This window comes from Cyprinus carpio, chromosome B4 (assembly GCF_018340385.1).
Source record: "Cyprinus carpio isolate SPL01 chromosome B4, ASM1834038v1, whole genome shotgun sequence".
NCBI lineage: Eukaryota > Metazoa > Chordata > Actinopteri > Cypriniformes > Cyprinidae > Cyprinus > Cyprinus carpio.
In genome coordinates this window covers 23,251,732-23,276,548 of record NC_056600.1, presented here as the reverse complement: position 1 = coordinate 23,276,548, position 24,817 = coordinate 23,251,732, and the positions used below count along the sequence as shown (strand labels likewise).

Genomic DNA, 24,817 nt, shown 5'->3' with positions numbered 1-24,817 from the left:
AAAAGACTCAAATATGTGTTTACATGCTCATGCACTACATCATCTAGCACTGTTCCCCAGCCAGCTGCTTGACTTACGATGTTTCTCTTTGCACATGTACAGTAGGTGAAGCATTTGTATAGTCTGTATTTTTTAGTCTATGTATAGGTAAACATTTATATATAGTATATTCATAGTCAAAATCTGTCAGTAGGTTAGTTGTGTATAGGTACAGTGTTTATGTGAAGCATTCATACTATAAACATACTAGATAAACATTTATATATAGTATATTTAAAATCAAAATCTGTCAGTTGGTTAGTTGTGTATAGGTACAGTATTTATGTGAAGCATTCGTATAATTTGTATAATTAGTTTATGTATAGGTAAACATTTATATATAGTATAGTTATCGTCAAAATCTGTCAGTAGGTTAGTTGTGTATAGGTTTTTACTATTTTACTTCATTGTTGTATGTCAATTTATGTAGCACCGTGGTCCTGTGAGGCACGACATTTCGTTCCACTGTATGTCCACACTTGAACTTGAGACTTGTGAGGCCCTCGTCTTTAATTCAGATTCAGGACCGTCATTCATTGCAGTATGTGGGCCGAGGGAAGTGTGGTTGTGTGGACCAGAGCTGGGCCACAAAACAATTGGTATGTGGGTGTGTCTTTTTGAATTTGAAAGGACAAAAACACAATAATATCCTATATCAAAATATCCTTGTAAACACAGTCGGTTATGTTTTAAGTCCCAGATATTTAGACAGACACATAAACCAACCATGTTGTTTTTGCTAAATCTGTTCAAAATTTCTGGGATTGATTATTTAAAAATAAATATTATTATTATTATTATTATTATTATTATTATTTATCTATTATTATTTTTAATTAGGCTACATGTTTTCATTTATCTTAATTTCCATATTTACATACTGCAACATTGTGTGATTTTTAATGAAATATTTCACTATAATTCGCTTGTTTCTCTCCTCTAATCCTAACTCATGAAGACTGTTGATGCTGATCAAATACCATGTGAGACTAATTTAAATTACTTTTCGTTTATTTGTGCAGATCGGCTTTTTGTCAAGAAAAAACAAAAAACAGATCTCCTTATAGAGAGGCAGAAAAGAACAACTTTTCCCCGTATTATTTCCCTCCTCTCGCTGCTTCACACTCCAGTCCAGCGGTGGCGCTAAAACACGTGTGTTTGCCAAACACCATCAACCCGCAGAGGAAGAAGAGTAGTTTCACCGCGCTCTCTGTTGTTTTGTTGTGATGCTGGTTTAATACAAACGGTTAGAAATATAGTTTCTGTAAATAGAAAAATACAGTTTTTGAATCAGGTCAGTAAATGTCTGTAATATTCTCATAGTCGTGACTAAGTGTTAAATCAAGCAGGAATATCTGGAGGAGCATCATCTGAACTGAGAGCTGCTGTGAAGATGGTGTTTGTTAAAGAGGAGTGTGAGGAGAACACAAGTGAACCAGAAACCTGGAGAATAAAACAAGAGGAAACAGAAACCTGGAAAATAAAACAAGAGGAAACAGAAATCTGGAGAATAAAACAAGAGGAACCAGAAACCTGGAGAATAAAACACGAGGAACAAGAAGGTTGGTGTTTATTCTTCATTCATCTTTAATGACTTTTCCTTAATGTAAAAATAAGACCTTAACTTACAATTCCAAGTTTCAAAGTTCTTATGGAAATGTGACTGAACTGACTGAGATTTAATTATTATGCTTCATTTTAGCTTTTTGGAATCGTAAAACTGTGTTGAGACTTGAGAGCAAATGAGACTGAATTAATAGAAGCCATATTTTAAAGGGTTAGTTCAACCAAAAATGAAAATAATGTCATTAATGACTCACCCTCATGTCGTTCCAAACCCGTAAGACCTTCGTTCATCTTCGGAACACAAATTAAGCTGTTTTGGATTTAATCCGAGAGCTTTCTGATCCCGCCATAGACAGCAAGGGTCCTTACACGATCAAGGCCTAGAAAGTAGTGCTGGGCGGTAAATTATATCACAGTATTTGTCAAAATTATACCGGTTTCACAGTATTTTTTCCCCCCATGCATTACCTGGGGTCTCATTTATAAACGTTGCGAATGCACAAAATAAGCATAGAAATTGCGTACGCAATTTTCCACACACACATCGGGATTTATAAAGAATAAACTTGGTGTAAATAGGTACGCACCTTACATTCTAGACCATGCATCTATTTTCCTGGCGTGAGAAAAGTAATTAAGTAAGCAACAATTTTAAAATCTGTTTTCATTTCGAGATACACATTTACAGTAAATATTCAACTCTATTCTATTTTTTTTTTTTTTTTCCCAATATTGCAATTGAATAAGCTTTTTATCTTATGTATTATTCAACAAAGACAAGCAGTAAATCATTGTATAATATTAAACAGATTAAACATAAAATTTAAAATTATTTCCTGTAGGCCAGGGCTATGTTATGATGAAATTAGATGAAGCATGAATTGATATGACAACTGCTTCAATTACAGTAGTATAATAACTGATTTGTTGAACTTACAGTCTTGTAAACATGTTATAATTATGAAAACATAAAGCAGACTAATAAGCCTGGTGTAATCATTATTATGAAAGTCAGCTCAGTAACAAATAACACAAACTAAAGTGCAGATTGCATAAATATACTGTAAAAACAAATATGTGGTTTTACCACACTCAGTATTTAGATAATTCAAAATAAACATAATACGTAAACATTTGGATTGCACTTTTTAAACACTGCCTGTTAACTTTACTAGTCTTTAAATAAATAAGTAAAATATAAAACATATATTACCTTACTGATCTCCAGTGAGTAATATCACACACAAACGGCAGAAAAATAAAGGAAAACAAATATCCGCCTGTACCTCTTTGAAAATAATTTGATAAATCAAAGTTAAATGTAATATAAACACATGAATTGTAATTTTCAGAGACTTCTTTGCCTTTTGCAATTTGAGGCTTCTGACCAGTTTCAGTACGAGATCTCTTCTCCTGTGAGATGAAAAAAATTACATTAGTTTTGCAGCTGAATTATATACAAATAGAGCTTATATGTATAATTCATGTAATTCATAAAATTTTAGTTGTGTGATACAAGACTATCACCATTACACACACACACACACACACACACACACACTCACATTCCATTTCTCACTCACACTAAAAAAAGTCACACTCTCTCTCTCTCTCTCTCTCTCTCTCTCTCTCTCTCTCTCTATCTCTCTCTCTCTCTCTCTCACACACACACACACACACACACAAAACACACAAAACACACACACAAGATAAAAACTTACCAATGGCAAGATGTAATCTGTGTCCGAAGCACTGGAGCCTGGTCCATTCATAAAGATGAGTCCATTGTATAAGTTAACAGGTCGAAGTACAGCGTAGCGTGGCAAGTTTTTGCTTCCGCAGAGTCTGCTGACTGCATTGCTCTCGCGTCACGTGACCAGGGTGAAATCGCAGCCTTTGCCATTTAAAAACACGTTTTGTCATATCACAATATTATCGCAAATGCAATTAATCGTTCAGCCTTACCGAGACCCGGTATTTTTTTGGGCTGGTACTAGGGATTTGCGGGTCTAGTCAACTAAACGGTACATCTCCTAGTTGACACTGAAAACAATAGTTGATTACACGACAGAAAAAAAAAAAACATGATTTTCAAATCACCATCATATGTTACTAACAAATTCCCATTGTGACATTTTAAATAAGTTAAAATAAAAAATTTGAAAAATAATACATTATTTTAAAAAGTGTTTCGGGATGTAAACTACATTTTTACCTCATGCCTCAGGTGAGTTTTCTTGGTGTCAGGTGTGGCGAGCTCAAAAGTGACCACGTGAAAGGCGTGCAAGGTTGGGATTATTTTGAATTAGAAGGAAACGGAAAAGATTTGTGTAAACTGTGTAGTGTCAAATTGGCTTACAATAACTCTACTGGAGCAATGCATAATCATATTCATTACAGGCACATAGACGTTAGCTTAGAGACTGGCCAAAGCCAGCTAATGTCATTCACTACAGTCCACCGCCGCTGCGATCCTGTCCGCGCAGTCTATTCCTCGTGCGGCGTGATTTCCAGGCACTTTCCGAAATTCTGTTGGCTTTTCGTTATCTCTGCGTGCGCGACTTCAGTTCCTACAGAGCACATTTTTTCAAGTGCAGGAATATGTTTCAATCACCCTGTTTTAATGCGCATTTTTGAGAAACAAGTGAGAAACTAATGAGAAACGAGTGATGTACATGCCAAATTTCGAATAAAAATCCCTTAATTTGTAAAAAAAAAAAATTACGCTCGCTTGAGGTGGTTTTTGACTTGTGCGAAAAAAGATTAATGCGAATGATGGGAGATGGAAATGCATTTTGCGAATAAATTCCTCTAAGCGCATATAAAAAAATATTTGACTTTGCGCTATGAGGTGGGATAACTTGACTAGCAGCGGACTGCATGATCTCGTTCCACAGCATCTGAAATGTTGTTATGGTCGTTCTGAAATGCCTGAGCAAAGTCTGTCATCCAAGTATTTCTGAATAATGTACACGAATGTGTTCCCAAACAGCAGCATGCATCCGCCGCCGAAAGCAATGACATCATTTATTGTGTTTCGTCTGCTCGCGAGGAAGTAATTTATCATATATGAAAATTATTATATTCAGTTCTCCTAGTTTTCTTACTGATAGTTAGTGCCAGTTTAACAGGAAGTGACGGTTTTGTTCTTTTTGATGCATTGGATGGAAACAGTGCTTGTTCGCAGATGTTTTGTGATATTCCAATTGTGCGCTAAGTTAAATTCGCAACTTTGGATGGAAACCCTAATCGCATCAGGTCCTGTCTTTCTTTTTGTTCATTTTGTTTTTAGATGATATAGCCTATACATGACGAAGTATGTTTTAGAAGCCGTTTTAGAAGCCGTTTTAATGCTATTCCTTGATAAAATTCCCTATTGTTTTTTTTCTTGTGTTTTAATACGTTATATGAAGTTTAGAATTCAGGCTATTAATTGCTTTTTCATTGTTCTGCATTTTCCCAGCTGATTTGAATAAATAAGCATTGGCTGAGGTTGAGTGTGTGCTCTTGTATTTTTATTTTTATTTTTTTTAACGACCGCCTAAAATTAAATGATGATAACGCGAGGCAAGAGTACGGCATAATTGTTACCTATTTTTAGCGGAATTCATTGAGGGATTTGTCAGTGTGATTTGATTAAGTGTTTCAAATGTAGGCTATTATATACACGCACGCACAAGTTTTTTTTTTTTTTCTTACCATCTTTTAGGGGTTTCTTGCTTTTAGACTAGTCGACTAGTTGGATACAAAACTTCCGTTTTAACGGCAGTCAAATTAGTCGTTGTGCACATCCCTAGCCGGTACATAATTGGGTCGATACCGGAGTACCGATAACGATTAGCTTAAGGACAAACGATACTGCTATTGATACTTGCGTTGTTTTATCGCTGTATACTTCAAAGTTAGCAATGAATTAGAAGCTGCTGCTTGTCATTTTCTTTCACTGAATGATGTGGCCGACATTTGCTCAACATGCGTGTGATATCCAAGGCGCATGTGATGTGTGTGTTTGCGTGCAATCAGTCATCGCGGCAAGAGTGAAACATATGAAAGTGTGAGCTCACGTTACAAAACTAAGCAATACCAGTGTCAGATGCAATATTTGCAGTAGTGTAATAGTGAACAGAGGAGGCAACACTAGTATTATAATGAAACATTTACTAACAAAACACAACATCTACCTCAAGCAATGCGCTGTATCATGTCTCCCAACTCCAACTCACGAGACACATTCACATCAAATATTGATTCTACACTTATTTGCAATCACAAAAGTACATTATTTCCGTGTGCTTTAAAGCCTTGCCGGTTAAACGTTTCATTTGCGTTCTGTTCTGATGTGCGTTTATTCAGAGCACATTCACACATTCATGCAACTGTTAAGTTTCCCACATTCTTCAAAATAACTTTTTATGTTCAGCAGAAGAAAGAAACTCATTCAGGTTTAAAACAACTTGAGAGTGAGTAAATGATGACACAGTTTTCATTTTTGGGTGAAATATTCCTTTAATGTTAATAAAATAAATTATTTAATGTTAAAAAAAATAAAAAACTCACAGCTGCTATTGACTGAAGAATACATTTGCTAAAGTTCAGCAGTAATAAAATAACTTGAAATTTTCAACAACTTTTCACTTCAATCTGAATTTTTAGCACCAAATAGTATCGATAACAGTATTGATAAGTACCTGTATTGATGTAAATGATACTCATCCCTAGTCATGATGAGCGAATATTGTAGAAATATTCCACACTAAATAGTGACTAAACACAACCCATTAATACATGTTAACTAGGAGTCACTCTCATTTATAATCGCGACATCGTCTGATAAAATCAACATTTATTTATATTATAAAAAAACTTTTAACTAATTGCAAAGGCTAAATAATCAGTCAGTGTCTGCTGGTTAATCAGTGAAATAATCGACGATTTGTTGATTAATCATTCTAATAATCATTAGATTAATCAATTATGAAAATAATCAATTGTTGCAGCTCTAGTACACAAATGTTTTCCTTTTTCCAAATGTCCCAATTGATTCTCATTTATATATTTTAGGCCTGATGAAAGTGAATGAAGAAAGACAAGATCTGAATGAGGTGGAGGAGAAACATCAGTGTCAGAAAGATCATGATGTCAATGGTGAAAAATCAGTGAGTTGCAGCATTCAAATAACAGAAGTCAAAAAGCCTTTCAGCTGCTCTCATTGTGGAAACACTTACAAATACAAAAAAGCCTTTATGAAACACATGAGAATTCATGAGGAAAAGCCTTTCAGCTGCCGTCAGTGCGGAAACACTTTCACATGTACCAAAAACCTTAAGAATCACATGTTAATTCATGCTGGAATAAAGCCTTTTACCTGCTCTCAGTGTGGAAAGAGGTTTATCAGGAAAAGTCAACTTAAGGATCATTTGTATATTCACTCTCCAGAAAAGCCTTTCAGCTGCTCTCAGTGTGGAAGCGCTTTCATTCGTAAAACAAACCTTAAAACTCACATGTTAATTCATACTGGGATAAAGTCTTTCCACTGTTCTGAGTGTGGAAAGAGTTTTACACAGAAAAGACACCTTAAGGATCATTTGGTAAGTCATTCTTCAGAAAAGCCTTTCAGCTGCTCTCAGTGTGGAAACACTTTCACACGCAAAGCAGACCTTAAGAAGCACATGTTAAGTCATACTGGGATAAAGTCTTTCAGCTGCCCTCAGTGTGGAAAGAGTTTCATACAGAAAGGAAGCCTTATGAAACACATGAGAACATTTCATAGTGCGGAAAAGCCTTATAGCGGTTTTCAGTGAGGAAACACTTTCACGTGTAATGAAAACCTTAAGAATCACATGTTAATTCATACTAGGATAAAGTCTTTCAGGTGCTTTCAGTGTGGATTGAGTTTACATTCATGCTTATAATGCTTATAGAGCAGTTAATCTCAAAGAGGTAAAACAGACACAGAAAGTGCTCATTGTGCAGGATATTTCTACGGGTTTTAAAAGCGTGTAATATTGTGTACTGTGTAGGGATGGATATTGTTAAGGTTTTAAAGGCATTACTGTTCTTACTGTTACTGCTGATCTATTTGGTGTTTTTATCGGTTGTTTTTGTTATTTGGCTCAATTCTCAGGATGTGAACTCTTTCTTTAAAAGCTATAAAACTATGTAAATATAAAATATATATATATATGTTCAAGCTCTCTGAACATTTATTTTCTTGTTCTGTTTACATGTAACACACCGCTACATAAATAAATGTACTGTATAAATTCAAATGTGCATATTCTCTTTCTGTGTACTATAATATAGACTTTTCTCAGTAAACCTTTCCCTACCGTTGAAATCAACTTGTGAACACACATGTGGGGCCCAAATTGGTTGCACTCTCTTGAATACTACTTTCATAAAAAATAGTGCAGAAACAATAATTTCATTTTGTGGTTTAGATTGCGAGATTCAGTAAGCTTGTGACTGAAATCATCCATTTCAGTGATGGGGAATGTTTTTTGCTCGTTTTCTGTATGTTTCAGTCCCGAATTGAATAACCATTTAGTTTTTCATGCTACTAAAATAACCAATGTGAAGAATGTCATGAGTATGACGTGTCGTTTCCCCCACAAATACGTAATCGACATTATTCGTCATTGTCACTTCAAATTTAAGGACATAAAAAGACGGAAATGCCTTAAATGGTACAAGAAAAGACTTCATTATAATTTCATGAGGTCTTAAAAACTATATGGGTATGATTTAATTGAATAAAACAATGTCAAAATGCGAGTGTGAAAAGTATCTCTGAAGGAAACCACCTGCCCTCAGAAAAGTTTGGCAGTTTCATGTAGCGTTAATAAGCGCAGTGCTACTTTATGTACAGTTGTTATTGGGAAAACGTTTTGTGCAGTTCCAAATGCACCAACTGCTGGCAATTTGCTGTTTTTGTTTATGAACAATGCAAAAATTGCTGTCTGTGCCTTCAAAAATGCAAACTATTAACAAAGTAAGGTTTAAGATAACATCAACTTTTATTTTTTTTTTTTTTTTTTCCATTTTGTTATAAGTTGTTCAAAGGCTGAAATGTGAGGTTCAACACTATATCAAACTTTATGTATTTATGAAACTTTTTTTTTGAACTGCTAATCATGTTTGAAGTCATTTATGGTACCAGTCATTTATATGTTACCATAGACATTGCCCTACCCTGCTTATACAGTATTCATTTTATTTGTGCAGATCTTAAAAAGTCTTAAATTTTGTTTTAAAAATAATGCAGATACTCTGAAAATTCTTTAATTTTTGAAATTTCATAATTTATGTACTGTATGTTGGCTATTTATATTAAGCAATGTTATACGCAATCCAGACAGGTGGTTTTTAATAGCACAATAACATCTGATTTAAAGTGGAGAAACCAAGTATGTATGTAAAAGTAATTTACCACAGTTTAAAGTGCTGGGGAGTCTTGAAAATGTACCTTGAAAGTGTTTTAATTTTACTTTGGAAAAGGAGTACAGTAAAGCAGACGTTTGCATATGCATTTTCATTGAACATATATTTAACTTTATTCTTTCAACTTTATTCTTCCAGTTCATGTTGTCTTTTGATTAACTACTTTATGAAATCCTTCATCCACACAGGTGGTTTTGTCCTGACCAGTCCACCCCCCCCCCCCCCCCCCCCCCCCAAAACTATACTCCGCTATCTGAACGATCAGGCCAGTGCTGTTTCCTCAAGAAAGTTTATCATTCTCACTCGTTTATCGATCTCAGTGTGGTACTCACGTGATGTGATAGATCATTAATGTGGCTGCACACATTTGAATGAAACGCGCACACACTGAGTGGTTTGTACGGACAGCACGGAAGCCTGGTCTCATGAAAGTGCGTTTCAATGGCACAATTTTCTGTTTCTATTTGGTATGCCATTTACTGTATATGCAGAAACTGACTTTGGTGTGCATGCATATGGCGTGCATATTTTTTCAAAAGTATGTGAAATGGTTAGGTTTAGGGATGTGGGGAAGGTGCATATCATAAGTACGCCAAAGTCAGATTCTGCATATAAATAATACAGCAAATAGAAACAGAAGATTGTGGCATTGAAACGCACTTTCATGAGATCGGGTCATTCACTTTCACATCTTCTTGAGCAAATAAGTTAGACTATTATACATGCTAAACGAAAGTCCGGCTGTCAGGGAAGTCCATGGGGGGGGCAAAGCCCCCCTCTGGCGCCGGGCCTGTTGACGAGTATTCAAGTATATCCAAACGTGTCTTAAATAAACATTAACAGTTACAAAAATATTGGACGTGTCAGTATAATCCATGCATTTCTTATCATAGGTTAATAATATTAATCAAACAACAAAATAAGCTACTACTAAATATTGTAGAAACTCAATTTTCTGTAAAGTTGCTTTGCAATGATTTGTATCCTAAAAAGCGCTATAAAAAATTTAATTGAATAAACTTGAACAAAATAAAAACAAAAGAATCACTCACTGCTCTTAACCAAGTAACTTCTGCAGCAAAACTGTTTCTAACATTCATAATATTGAGAAATGTTTCTTGAGCAGCAAATCAGCATATTAGTATGATTTCAGAAGGGTTATGTGACACTGGAACTTCTTTGTAAACAACAACAGATTTATAAATGTTTCTAATGACGAATGTTGCGTTCCCAAATGCAAATTAAATTGGCTCAAACCAAGCGCAGCACTAACAGTGAATCACAACTAAAAACAGTACTGTAACAGCAGACATGTAGCGTGTCACAATAGAGCCTATTATATAATTACAGCACAACCATTGTGAATTTTATGACAGCACTAGCAATCTCAAACTCTCACCCCCATTCATAAAAAGTCACCGGGTCGAGTAACACGTTTCAGCGCAGTTTCTGCTAGTGTTTGGCGCTTTGAATCATTTGAATGCTTTGAGCTGTCCTGCAGATGGCGCCGCGAGCTCGTGCAGCGCTCTCTGGACCATTCCGTCCATGATGTTTTTTTTCGCAGTTTATTTAGGTAATAACCTAAGGCCATTTGCGCGATTTAAGTCATCATGCAGTAACCAACCTACCCCATCCCCCCGTAAAAAAAAAAAAAAAAAAAACATCCCTGAGTAATACAGTTTTCATAAGCTGAGTAAAATACTGTTTGTTTAGGTCATTTGTATCGTTGTATCTAATGGCCTCCCCCTAAAGATGAAAGCCTAGAACCACCTCTGATCATCATCCTTCCTGTTGTGTGGCCATCACTACAGTATTTGCGTTCAAAGCAAACTCAGTTTAGGACAGGATTCAGAAGCTGTTGTGAAGACCAGAGTTGGTGATCGCGGAAAGGCTGCAGAGAGAATTTCAGGTTTCTTAAAGTCGTCCACCATTACTGGTATGGGCGTGCTTCATAAGAAAAACACAGCAGCTGGGCTGACCACCTCACCACTCTCATTCCAGCATGTCCAATTTCTTCCATACCCAGCAACGTGGTTTAATGCTTTGTGGTCAATTCATAGTAAAAAATTGATGCCCCCACATGATGCCATTGATGTCTCCATTTACTACAGTTAGCACGCAGACTAATGCCTCTTTGTCCACTGTGGAGTACTTTCTTTCAGCCGCAGTGAGCATTTCTGCAGCATCTGCATGGAGTTGTCAAATCCCTGCCAAGACCATAGTCAGATGCATCAGTCGACACTGCAGTTGGAAGAGAAGGTTTAAAGAGAGCGGGACTGGGCTCTCCACCAGCACTGCTTTCACTCAAACATTTGTCTGCTTCTGCAGTCCATTCAAACAAATTGCATTTCTCACAGGAGCACGCAGTGGCTCTGTATCAAAGTTCAGTAAGAATTTGCTGTACCAAGAAATTAATCCAAGGAACTAAAGAAGAAAAGGTAAGTTGTGTGGAGTCTGAATGTGAGCTGCATCAGCCAAGATCCAGTTTTTTGAGATCATCTGACCCAGAAATTTGAGAGATATCATGTTGAATGTGCACTTAAGCTTTTTTAGTGTCATAGCTGGCATCCATCAACTTATGAATGTCAAAATGATGTAATCTAAATAGGTCATTACCAGTGGTGTATTGTAATGAAGTAATGATAATAAGTATTTTTTGGGAGTATCTGTACTTTAAAAGTTGGCTGAAATATAAAAACTCAAGTACTCCACTACATTTTTTAATTAAAATGTTGAAGGAGTGGATCTCAGATCTACAATGGCCTTCATAATAATTTCATTACATTCTTGAATAATTATTAATCAAATTTACATTTATGCATGTTAGAGAAAAAGTTGAATATGGCTTTAGTCTGCGTTTTTACTCTCTAAGAAGCTGCTCTCACTGTGTGTGACCATACCTGATAAGGTTTAGGGCTGAGACAACCTTGAAGTAAGATAAGTGTTTCTTGAGTTTGTGTTTTAGTATCTGTCTGTACAAGGAGAAGCTCAGACAGTCCCAGGACAAACGTTCAACTGCCGATGTCCAGCGTATCGGATATACATCTTTGGAGAGATGCATTGCGTTTGACCTCTGATCACTTGTCACCAAAATAGTCATCAGAAGATATACTTCAAGCTTGCGTCCATTTGTGGAAATTGTCTAAGTTTATCTAGGTTTTAGAACCAATCAGAATTTTGCTGACTTATGCACTGATGCAATTAGCAATCTCTGTCAGGGTATAATTGTTGGTGTTTTTGAATTGTAAAGCAGAGCGGCCTACAAACTCCATCGCGAGTGTTGAAGCTGACTTCTGCTGATGAAACTGCAAACTATTTTCTTAAGCAAATTTTTCAATTTATCACATCTGACTCCTGGTCTTTGTTCATCATACCTGGTCCTTGGGTTTTAACTGGACAAGTATACACATTCCCCTACAGTGTATACTTTTACTCCGATACATTTCCCCGAATCATATTTGTTACTTACTACAAAATAGTCAGAAGAACATGGATTGCAGGAAAGCAGGTTTGACGAGTCAGTGGTCAGACGATTGCACTTTTTGTCATAAGGAAGCGGCAGGCAAAACAGCTATTAGTCTACCTACATCCTCTGACTAGCATCAGACTGGTGAGTTTGTGATAGTAAGAGCCACATAAGGCCAACGTGATACTTAAAAGAGACATAAGGTCCCAGGTGAATGGATAATTGAAAGTATAGTGAGTCTGGAATAATCAAATATCTAAATTAATACATAATCAACATTTGTGATCAGTTTTTAATTAGAAATATTACCTAGATTTAATGATCACGTGAGATTGGAGTCAGATTGAACACGGAGCTAGACTAACATTTAAACTAAATCCTGATCAATTCAGAGGCGCAAGTAAAAGACCGAATACGCATTAAACCTTCGACCACACCGCTGGATTCCACTTTTTAGGCTGGCAGGTGGATTCTTACACTTTCAATACTTAAGTACGTTTAAGATTTTAAAAAATACTTTTCGTACTGAAGTACAACAAATATATATTTTAAGACTTTTACTCAAGTAATATTCTAAACGGTGACTTCAGCTTCTACCAAAGTCATTTTCTGGTAAGGTATCTGTACTTTTACTTGAGTATGGCTTTCAGGTACTTTATACACCACTGGTCATTACATGTGGTCCGTCCTTCAGCACCATTTTTATCTTTTTTTAGAAATCTGACGGTGTGGAGGTTAATCCATATGGTACACGACACCCCCGGAAGAGAAAATTATGCAAAATGAAGACAGGTCACGATTGATGCTAGGCAAATGCTCAATCATTGGTGAGAATATTGTTGCACCCCTAAACTCACTCAGCACTCAGGGTTACAATGCAAGTAGGCTATATCCGTCATACTATTTTATGCCTGATGTGTTTTAATTAAAAGGCTAATAATGAACCACAGACTACGAACATTTTAAAAAGGGGAAATCCAAAGACCGTTTATTTATTTGTATTAGAAAGTGGGTAAAACATATCTCTTCCTTATTCATATTGTTAATAAAAGTTCAATGTTTAATATAAGTGAATTTGTCATTTTATTTTATAGCCTTTTAATAATAATAATAATAATAATAATAATAGGGTAGAGTGAGGGAAAACGTCCCCCTACTGTTTTTCCCAAAGTAACCACAAGATAAAGTCAAGATAATTTTTTATTGTAACTATGGACTACATTGACAAGTGTGATGTAGAAGTTTTCACCATGAAGCTTGGTGATGTTCCAAAGAAAAAACGTATTTCACAGTAGATTATATCGTTTTCAGTAGTAAGAAAAAAAAGGTGTTTTAAAGCTTGTTGTTTTGTTATATATGATATGAGAACAGGGCCTGTAGATAGGGAGTACGTGTTATTTAATAAAAATATTATTATATTTTCAGAATGACATAATTTTTTGTAAACATAGTCAGTGGGGTAAAACGCCCCCAGGGTGCAATGGACAATTACTGTAGTTATTCTGTTCTGAACGTCAAATCCTTAATTTTTCCATCAAATGTATTCTACCTAGTTGGTTGAATCAAAATATTTGGACTTTATATTTAAAAATTACCTCAAGTTAGCATCAGGTAGCTAGTTAACTAGCCAGTTAGCAACAGCTAAGAATTGTTTTCAAATAGGCTATTATAATTTTGTAATATATAATTATTGATTATATTCTTTTTTTAATTTTAAGATAAAACTGCATGCACTCCAATTTTGATGTAAATGTTTAAAGCAAATTGCTTTGTTTGACTGGAGGGCATTTCACCCCACCCATCCCAGATAGCAAATTGATCATGGGCCTTATCTGGTTGAATTTAGGCTGTTGTTATGGCTCACATACCACCATGGCCCACTCCCCTCGAATGGGCCCTTAAAGCCCATGTTGCAGGTTAACCACCACTGTCGATTAATGGGTACATAAAATCACTCAAGATATGTATATCATTTTTTTAAAATGTCTCAAAAATGGTCTTAAAGACCAGTTTCCAGTTTTTTACGTTTTGGTATTAACGGGTTTTTTTTACGCAATTCGGTGATGACGTCACATTGGGGAGAAGTGGAGGAAAGGTAGCCTCAGCCTAGTATGATGCGCGTTCCAGGCAACCCGTAACCCGTGTTTTTCCAACCTTAAACCCGTGAAAGTGCACTGGAACGGCAGTCAATCCCATGACTTCCCACCCATGAACTCGTACTAGATCGATGTACTCCGAGTTCCGACGTCACACAGGACGCGAAACAACAATGACAGCCCCTACGGATAATACTGCCTACGGACGCAGTGTTTATGCAAGTGGTACACGTTGAAAAAACGATTTTAGGACAATGTAACGTTGTGATAAAAACTGGGATGAGGAAGAGGTGGCAAGAGCCAACATGTATGATGGCCCGCAGCCGTATAATTTCGAACCAGCCAGACGTGAGAGAGCAATGAGGAATTGCCAAGAACTGATGGCCATCAAAGCCAATTAAATGCATGGTCCGAGGAGAATGAGTGGAGAGTTGGTGAAGTGTCCTGGTTAGTTGCTATCATTTAGCAACGCAGCAACAAGCACTGGAGCTAGTCTACGAGCAGCAGTGCACAATAACGACATTTTTTTTTTTATACTGTCATTGAATAGCACCGAGTGAAAAAAATCAACGTTTTCTTTATATCTAGTGGCAGTGATCATGACGTTAGTTCAGATAAGTACCGGTAACCTTTGTCATAGTGTCGTAGTACTGGTAAACTTTGTCTTTGTCATCTAGAAATAGAAGGCATCATGCTAGCTTTATGGGCGTTTCTAAGCGTTTATCTCTTCCTCCGGTGAAAATGTTGTTGCAAATGTAGCCGCGTGTCTGTCGCTGTGTTTGTCAGGTGCTTGTGTGGGCAGTGGTGTCCCATGGAAACTGCGTTGGAAAGCTTGTGCTGTAGGGAAGTGAGTGCGTTTTTGTGCTGTTGGTCGATATCTATCTATCTATCTATCTATCTGTCTATCTGTCTGGCTATATATCTAGTCTATCTATCTATCTATCTATATCTATGTATTTATCTATTTATCTATAATCTGTGCTATCTGAATACTCTCGTCTACTAGTCTCTCTAGTCACTCTCAATACTGCTCTCAAGACGGGCTTTGGTAAATTCTCTCCCCAATGTGACGTAATGCAATGCATTGTGGGGGAAAGGAGAATCGTTGCAAACCGCTGTAAGATAGTACCTACTTTTTCATATTTTAATCCGTTTTGTGATACCCAACAACATAAAATACAATGGATAACAGTTTAAATGTTTATTACCAACAAGCAAATTGCACAAATTCGTTGAAAAATTAACCCTGCAACACGGCCTTTAAGCTGCTTGCCTGAAGAATATTAGAACCATGCCTTAAGGGGCGGTCACACTGCACTTTTCAACCACTGATTGCGTAACCGCCAAGGACCAGTGGAATCTCAAAGGTGTTTAGGAGCCACAACGAACTCCCCCAAAAAGTTTGCTTTGGTGAGCTGTTTCAAATTGCCAAAACGAACTTTGTTTCAGCCTGATTTTGTTCGAAAATACGTCATTTCAGTTCTTTCTTCGAGTTGGAAGTATATCGGGGCCTTAAGAGTACAGTCATGGTATATAGCAGGGGTGGCGCTAGGGGTGGGCTAAGGGGGTTGAAGACCCGAATGTTTTTATTACCATGTCTTGTGCGCATCAAGATTGAGTTTTCACATAGCCTATAAATTCATAATACCAATCTCACCATCTGTCAAAATTAGATTATTGTTACTGTATAGCAACAAATATTTTTTTAATGGTATTATATGCACAGACTTTTAGACACACACATTTAAAAAGATTATATGAACAGGTTAGCATTTAGCATGGTCTGTGGAAGACTTTACTAAGTCTCAGGGCAACAAAATTCAACCAACAAGAGATAATATTAAGTGATTTGAATCATAGAGAAAATATTGTATTTTTGCTTTAATTTTTGAAAACGGTTCTAAACAAAGCCATGTCGTGGATCTCTGCACACAGCAGTGTTTCATTGCCTGTGAAACTTTAGTTTTTGAATGCCTTGAATCGGCGATTTATTGACCCATTCATAAAAATAGTTTTGAACAAACTGAAAAAAATGACTTAACTCAGTCAATAAGACAGTGGCTTGCTGCCACCTACTGGTAATTTTAGGGTGTTTTCACATATAGTTCGTTTTAAAGGAACCAAACCCAGTTCACTTAAAGTGAACCAGAAAGGGAACCAGCCAAAAATGACCTCAATCCTTTTAGTTTTCACAATATAGTGGACTCAAAAGAGAACCCGGTTCTTTTCTTGGTCCTCTGCAGCACTTAAGTGATCTCAGACCTTTTCTTTCTCACACTACAACTTCATAAGAACCCAGACTCCAGCTTTCTGTGCAGCAGTGAAATGCTGGAGTCTGACCTACTGGAAAATTTGGAAGATGAAGTAGACAGGTAAGGGGGTGAGGAAGAGCTGGAAATCCCTGATCATGTCACCGGTCAAGACCTTTGCAGAGCTTTAACAAAGCATTTCAGTCAAAGTTAAATGCAAAGGGAATATTACGTATAAAGTTAATTCAGCTTGGACACTTGTTGTCATTGCTGCTGCGCAAGTTTTATTAATATAGTAGCTTTGATACTTGATCGCTACATTATATTTTCTCAGCAGCTAGGGTGTAAAATTGATGTTTTGAAGTAACAAAATTCACAGCTTTGCTTTTGCAGAATGAGACGCACAGACGCAATTCACACACACAACTTTCATCTCTCTATCTCTCTCTCTCTATTAGGGATGTCAAATTTCGATTATTTCCATGATCGATCGTCGTTTAAATTAACGATCAATTAATCGATTAATCGTTAACCATAATGCTGCAAAATGCGTCTATTGCAGGCACGCAGTCACCGGCATGACAGGATGTGCAAAAGCCACACACACACACAAACAAAACGCTTTCTCACTTGAATTAAAGGGGTTTTAGTCTGAATAAAATGCTAGTAGCAGGACTGTAAAATGAATAGATGTGATTATGATCATTTGATAAAATGAAGAGAGCGCGCCATACGTTTGAGATCATTTTAGTTTGTTGACTGTTTCCCTGTACGGAGACCGCTGAATACGCCTCTTTAAAGGGTTTTGTGGTGCTCATTGTTGTATTTTAAAACACAATTGCAATGTTTTCAATTGACATTATGGTATTTAAAATAAATTGTATTTAAAATAAAATTATCCCAAACGTAAATATGGCGCGCATGTGGCTGCGCTGCGCAGTAAGTGAACTACATCAGCGCTGCTGCACCAAAACACTGTTGCTCACATGAATTTGATCCTGCTAGATTCTGTCCTAGAAAATGTCAGATTTTTGCGTTCCGTTAGGCCTATTTGTTTTTAATAATCCTACATGCATTAGATCGTGACGTGCGTGCGTGCAGACGAGGACGAGCGAGCGCGGCTTTGGCTAGATTTATTTGGAGGTTAGCCTATTGCTCATGTCTCATTTGGCACAAATCCAGATGTTTCCATATTCGCAATGTATTTGAATGTTAAACTATTATTTATAATGTAAACTAGGCTTTTACTTTACACGCATTCGCATATAGATGGAAAAGATCCTCTTCATATGAACAAAAACGTCATTGGGGGTCTATTTAAACTGACCAGTGTAACCTTTTAAATGTTTTGTTGACTATTTTATTTTGATAATAAACAGACTGCGATGTAAGTTTGAATCGCTAGAATATACGTGTGCAGCAGGCTCCGGCGCGATCGAAACAACTGAGATATTAAAAAAAAAAACCTTTTCCGCAAAAGTGTTTACTTTCAATTGTGCGCACACAATAAAAACAGAAGATTTGTGCTCTTGTAAAGCAAACCAAACAGAATGCGTTGTCATCCTTTTTCTTTTCTTTCTGTGAACTTTTGGAGCGCCGCCACACTTCTGTTTTAAATCCGTTATTTTAATTATTTAAGTCGGATACCTACTGCGCATATTAAAAAAAAAAAAAAACTATTATGAAAACAAATTGTAATTTTTATGTTGGGCCTATTACTTAGCTTAAATAGGCTATACATTTTCCTTAAAGCATCCCATTTTGTCCCAGGGCTTGAGAACTAGTTAGGTCCATGCAGAAACTTGTGAACGATGTTCGGCGTCACCGTCTAGTGACATCAGTGAATGCTCCGGGAAAACGTATTGTCTGTGTCGGTCACACAGCGCCTATTAATCGCTGTTTTGAATCCAGCAATTATTTATTTAAAAATTATAAGCTCTGGTTATGACAAGTGTGGTACCTATAAAAGCTTTGTTTATTAGAGGAATAATAGGAAACTCTTAGATCGCGACCATGCCTCTGGATGCACTCAAGCCTTCATTTACGCGGCTTTGTTCTGGTTTGGCCGGTTGGTCACGAATTTCCACAAATTCAATAACATATAGGGATTGTTTTCTTTTCCTAAATCTTCACAGTCTAACCCTCTAATTTCGCAGGTTTATTTTATTATCTTTCACTTTTAATCACTGTTTTCGTATCTCTTACTGTGGTAAACACGGGAAGGGAAATTAAAGATTTCAAAGAATTAAGAATTTGTTCCCTTATTTCACTTAATTCATGGGTTATTTAGGGAACAAAATTAATGAAACATGGAAAGTTGCCACAAATTAATAAGTCATAGGAACGAATTAACAAGTCATAGGAATGAATAGACTATCTGTCCTGTGTCCGCAGCCCTGCAAAGCGCAGGATATGAAAACAGTTTGAAACAGTTATCTGATGAAATGATTAGTTACTACATTTCTATTGCTTTTTATGTTTTCTATATGATTTCTATTTTAATGTACTTTAAAGTTTAAATCACATTAAAAGCTTAATTTGTACATTGTGAATGAATGATGGTGCGTTTAGGCTATACCTACTGTCACCGTCACTCACAGCCGCTCGCACGTGTTGAGTGTGCGCATGAAGGCCAATTTATATACTTCTGCGTCGAGTGTACGTCGTATGCTACGCACGTAGGCGACGCCGTCGTGAGCATTTATACTTCTGCGTATGTCTGTTTTGCTCTGCAGTTACACCGCCGAAACGCTAGTTGACGCGAGCGAGTTCCACTGTGTTTACATTCCTCAAACCCTCGCGGGCTTCTGCGTCTTTGTAATCTCCCGAAGAGGAGTCATACAGATGGCTGTATTTTCTCACTTCTTCAATTAATCGCTCGGTCACTTGGTCCATTTCCATGTTGGCTCTTCACTGAATTTCGGAATTAAAAAATGGCAGGCGGTCCAGAGTGCAGAAGATCGTTCCGGAAATGCGTAGGAGGAAACGTGATACTACCAAGCCGACCAATCACAGAACTTGCAGTCCGCGTCGTCGCGACGCGTAGTTACATTTTTGAGGAGGTGCGCGTCAGGGTACGGCAAAGGGTACGACGTATGGTACACGTCAATGCGTATGCTACGCCGTACCTACTACGCGCACCCGACGCAGAAGTATAAATTGGCCTTGAGCCGCACGCAGCCCAACATTAAATCGGTTTAACCGACCATCAACAGCCTTAATCGATTGCATCTCTTATCGACAATTAATCGATCATCGATTAATCGTTGACATCCCTACTCTCTATCAATCTTTTGATAATAAATTCAAATCAGTAATTCATACATTCAAATATATGTGATGTTACCACACTACTTCATCTCTGTGTCTGATTTAAAGTGGACAAAATTCTAGATCTCCCCGGTGCGTCCGGTGGTTTTCAGGACAAGAATGCTTAGCGATGCATGCATTAAATCATTTAACGCACAGTTAGCCGTAGATTACATAAATGACAACAGAATTATTTTGCATTGTTCTAGTTAACAGTTTATTTATTTAATTATTTATTTATTTTTGAAAAATGTAACAATTGAACGTATGAAATGACATCAATATATAATAATAATAATAATAATAAATATAGCCTATATAAAAATATACAAGTACTAAACTGCTTAGTTCAACCTCAAGCATCACTGCTGTGTTGGTCCATACAAAGTGTACCGGGACCTTATTGCTTTCACAAATCATGAGGAAATCGAGCCAGAGGTGGTCTGAGTACGGTTCACTTTTGGGTCCGTTTTGGGGGGTCTGAGATCCCTTGTTTGTTCACAAATATGGGCTGAACCGCTCCGAGAGCGTTTGCAGGGCTCAAATGACCTAGGTGTGAAAACACCCTTAATCTCATATTTAAGAGTATTCTATTTTTTTCTATCATTTTATATTTCTGTGCTTTAAATGTTGTATTTGAAACATTAATTTCATAACATTATTTATGCAAGTGCAAATAATTCATTGTAATTAATTATACTTGTCTCTAAATAAAATACATAAATAAAAAATTCAGCCACTTACCCAATGTAACGTTTCAGGTTAGCCTTTTTTATTTGAAGCATAAACTGATTCTGATACATACATTTTTGGTTCTTGGATGTATCTGGGATATCCACTCACCCTAGAACCGCCCCTGGTATATAGTACATTTTAATGCTTTAAGTACATCCATGCCTAATAAGGTACTGGTGGTGGGTGAGGAGAGATCCCCTTGTATGGTTATAAAGCGCTTTGGCTGTACAGCAATACACAATAACACACTATATAAATGCCTCATTCGTTCATTCAAAAGATATATATTTTATTTTGGCAGATCAGCTCCTCCCACACATCAATCACATCATCGGTGAAGCTCCTCCCACAACAGTCTCTTGATCACTAAAGCTCCTCCCACAGCCATTGACCAATGAATGCTGGAATATTCCCATCAGTTTACAAGTGAAGACGAGCATCAAAGCATCAGGAACAGCTGAAATCTTTTATGAGCTTATGAAAGAAGATGAGAGATCCAGAACCCTGCAGAATCAAACACACTGAAGATACTGAAGAACAAACAGGTTGGTGTTTATTTTCGATTTCTCATTCATTCATGATGGTGAAGAACATTCATGTTATAAAGATTTCAAGCACTTCATCAGATTTAGATGACAGAAATGGGACTTTTGTTGTTTTTATCAATAATAACCATAAAGACTATACATGAACTTTCCAAAATGGCTGACAGGATTGCAAGTGTAACTTAAGCAAAACCTGATTTATAGTTTCTAAAAAAAAATCATAATAATATTTTTCATAAATTATCTGTAATCTGATTTCTCTCATTCTTCTTGCAATAACTTTGGTAAGCGGATTGATGAATGCGGCCGTGGTCACTCTAGACATTGAGCATGTGACGTTTCACTGTAAAGTTGAACAGGAATGCAGGGAATTTGGCTCGAGCTTGTGTTTCAATCTTCCACATTCACATGCATATAAATGGAAGTGAATGGAACTGTTGGAAATTTAGACGCAAAAAACGAGGGAGACTTGATGTTTTCTTCAGCAAGGTTCTTCATTGAGAATATGCTGTGTGACGCTGCAGTCATCAAAGTTCAACTAAAAGATTTGTTTCATTGTAGTTTACATTTTTATGGGGTCAATGTTTAGAGATGGAGACAAACACCTGGGTGACGAGTTTAGATAAAGCATGCAAATGAGGTATTCAGGTATCGTTAACTGCTCCAGACTCCAGAGTTTCACAAGTCCTGATCCAACCTGTATAACTATTCCAAGAACGGCACGGTGACTCCACGAGCCATTAAAGACAATAGAAGAGAGTCTCTGTAATTCTGGCTCATTTGACTTACAATGAAGATGTCAAGAACCTCATGCTAGAGACTTTACTTAACATGATCATTCTTCTGATGGTCATCATCAATAATCTTTCGTCTTCACTTTACTTCACTTCACATTTTTCATGTGATGTGATGATTCTTACATTTGTAATCACATAGAACAAAAAATCTAGTGTGACTTTGTTTTTAGAAAAATACATTCTCAATCCAAATAGTTATGCTAAAAAAATTATGGCACTTTTACGGCATGTTTTCATGTTATTACGTTAGATAGTAATAATGTATCTCATTCATGCAATGTTTTAGGGACATATAATTATAGAAATTCATCAAAATGATCATAGAAGTTGTGCATTTTATCACTGTTGTTTAATTTCACTTCATATTTCTCTATTTGAATTATTTTGATGAAATTCAACATTTTTTTATAGAGCTGATGGAAGAGAACGAGGAGAGTGAAGAACTGAGTGAAGTGGAGGAGATAAATCATGACAAACCTGGAGAAAAACCTTTGATGCTTTTAAACAAAACAAGAGCCAAGAAATCTTTCACCTTGCACTCAGTGTGGAAAGAGTTTCCCGTACCAAAAACATCTTGAGATTCACATGAGAGTTCATACTGGAGAGAGACTGTTCACTTGTGATCAGTGCGGGAAGAGCTTCAGAGGAAAACAAAGTCTTGAGATTCACATGAGAGCTCATACAGGAGAGAAGCTGTTCATGTGTGTTCAGTGCGGGAGGAGTTTCACAATAAAAAAACATCTTCGCCGACACATGTGGATCCACACTGGAGAAAAGCCACACGTATGTGATCAGTGCGGGAAGAGTTTCACAGAATCATCATGTCTTAAAGGACACATGAGGATCCACACCGGAGAGAAGCCGTTCACATGTGATCAGTGCGGAAAAACATTTTTTGTGGCATCAGCTCTGAAGACACACTTGAATGTTCATGTGAAGGAGAAGCTGCATTCATGTTCTGAATGTGGAAAGAGTTTTTCACGTCTGCAATATTTACAGGCACATCAGAAAATACATACTGGTGTGAGAGAGTACATGTGCTTTGAGTGTGACAAGACTTATATTTCAGCGAACCATTTAAAGCGTCACCAGGTAATTCACACTGGAGAAAAACCTTACAAGTGTTCACATTGTAAAAAGAGATTCAGTCTGTCAGCATGTCTGAAAAGACATGAGAGGATCCACTCTGGGGAGAAACCGCATGCGTGTGATCAGTGCGGAAAAAGCTTTGCTTATAAAAACTACCTTAAGCTACACATGAGGATCCATGTGGTGGAGAAATCATATCACTGCTATTCATGCAGGGAGAGTTTCTCTGTTATTTTCTTCATTTATTCATATGAAAAACAATCACTGGGAGAGAAACCACACACCTGTGATCAATGCAGGAAGAGTTTCTCATATAAAGGAAGCTTTAAGAGACACATGATGGTCCACACTGGAGAAAGAGACGCTTTAGCTGTGATCAGTGGTGGGAGTAGTTTTCCGAATAAAGTAAACGAAACCTCCAGAATCACATGAGGATCCACACCGGAGAGAGACCATACACCCTGTGATCAATGTGGGAAGAGTTTCACTCAGGCTTCTATTTTGAAACACATCTGCTCACTCATTCTGAAGAAAGACCCTTTAACTGTGAGCAGGTTGTGGTAACAATTTCCGTTGGGCTTCAGTCCTGAAGAAACACCTGACGGTTCACACAAAGGAGAAGACTCATTTGTTATATAAGGAAGTCATTTAATACAAGAGCACCAAAAAATAAATAAATAAATACATTTTTTTTAAGAGAGACTTGAATCTAATATTAATTTTTAACCAGTTCTTCGTTGTTTTTCATCAGAACATCTACTTTTCTCTGCCACTTCTGCTCTTCCATGCAAATGCAGAAATACTTTCATGTAGTTTTGCAACTGGCCACTTTGCTTCTCTTCTTGTCAAGTCAAGTCACCTTTATTTATATAGTGCTTTTAACAATACCGATAGTGTCAAAGTAGCTTTACAGTGTCAAATAGGAAAAAAGTGTGTCAATAATGTATCTATCAACAGTGTCTGTGCAATCAAGTCGACGATATCGCTGTAAATGAAGTGTCCCCAACTAAGCAAGCCAGACAGGTTGACAGCCGTGATAGCAGCAAGGAACCAAAATTCCAACGGTGACATAATGAAGAAAAAACCTTGGGAGAAACCAGGCTCAGTCGGGGGCCAGTTCTCCTCTGACCAGACGAAACCAGCAGTTCAATTCCAGGCTGCAGCAATGTCAACTGGTTCCTGTGGTCTTGTCCCGGTGGTCATCTGAGACAAGGTCTTTACAGTGGATCTGTATCTGGGGCTTATCTAGTTGTCCTGGTCTCCGCTGATGTTCAGGGCTGTAGAAGTCATCTCTAGGTGCTGATCCATCATCTGGGCTGGATACGGACTGGATCCGGGTGACTGCAGTGACCCTCTGATCTGGATACAGACTAAATCTGGTGGCTATGGTGACTGCGGAATAAGAGAGGAACAGACTAATATTAGCGTAGATGCCATTCTTCTAATGATGTATCAAGTACATCGGGTGTTATGGGAAGTGTTCCCG

General features: G+C 37.1%; 1 protein-coding gene across 1 annotated transcript; it reads left to right on the top strand.

Moving 5' to 3' along the window:
• Nucleotides 1-1,131: 1,131 nt before the first annotated feature.
• Nucleotides 1,132-23,763, top strand: LOC109072240 (gastrula zinc finger protein XlCGF7.1-like). The gene is made up of 4 exons (XM_019088498.2): nt 1,132-1,601; nt 6,667-6,761; nt 21,202-21,445; nt 22,654-23,763. The coding sequence occupies exon 4, from the start codon at nt 22,828-22,830 to the stop codon at nt 23,761-23,763; it is 936 nt and encodes a 311-aa protein (XP_018944043.2). The 5' UTR covers nt 1,132-1,601; nt 6,667-6,761; nt 21,202-21,445; nt 22,654-22,827.
• Nucleotides 23,764-24,817: the final 1,054 nt, after the last annotated feature.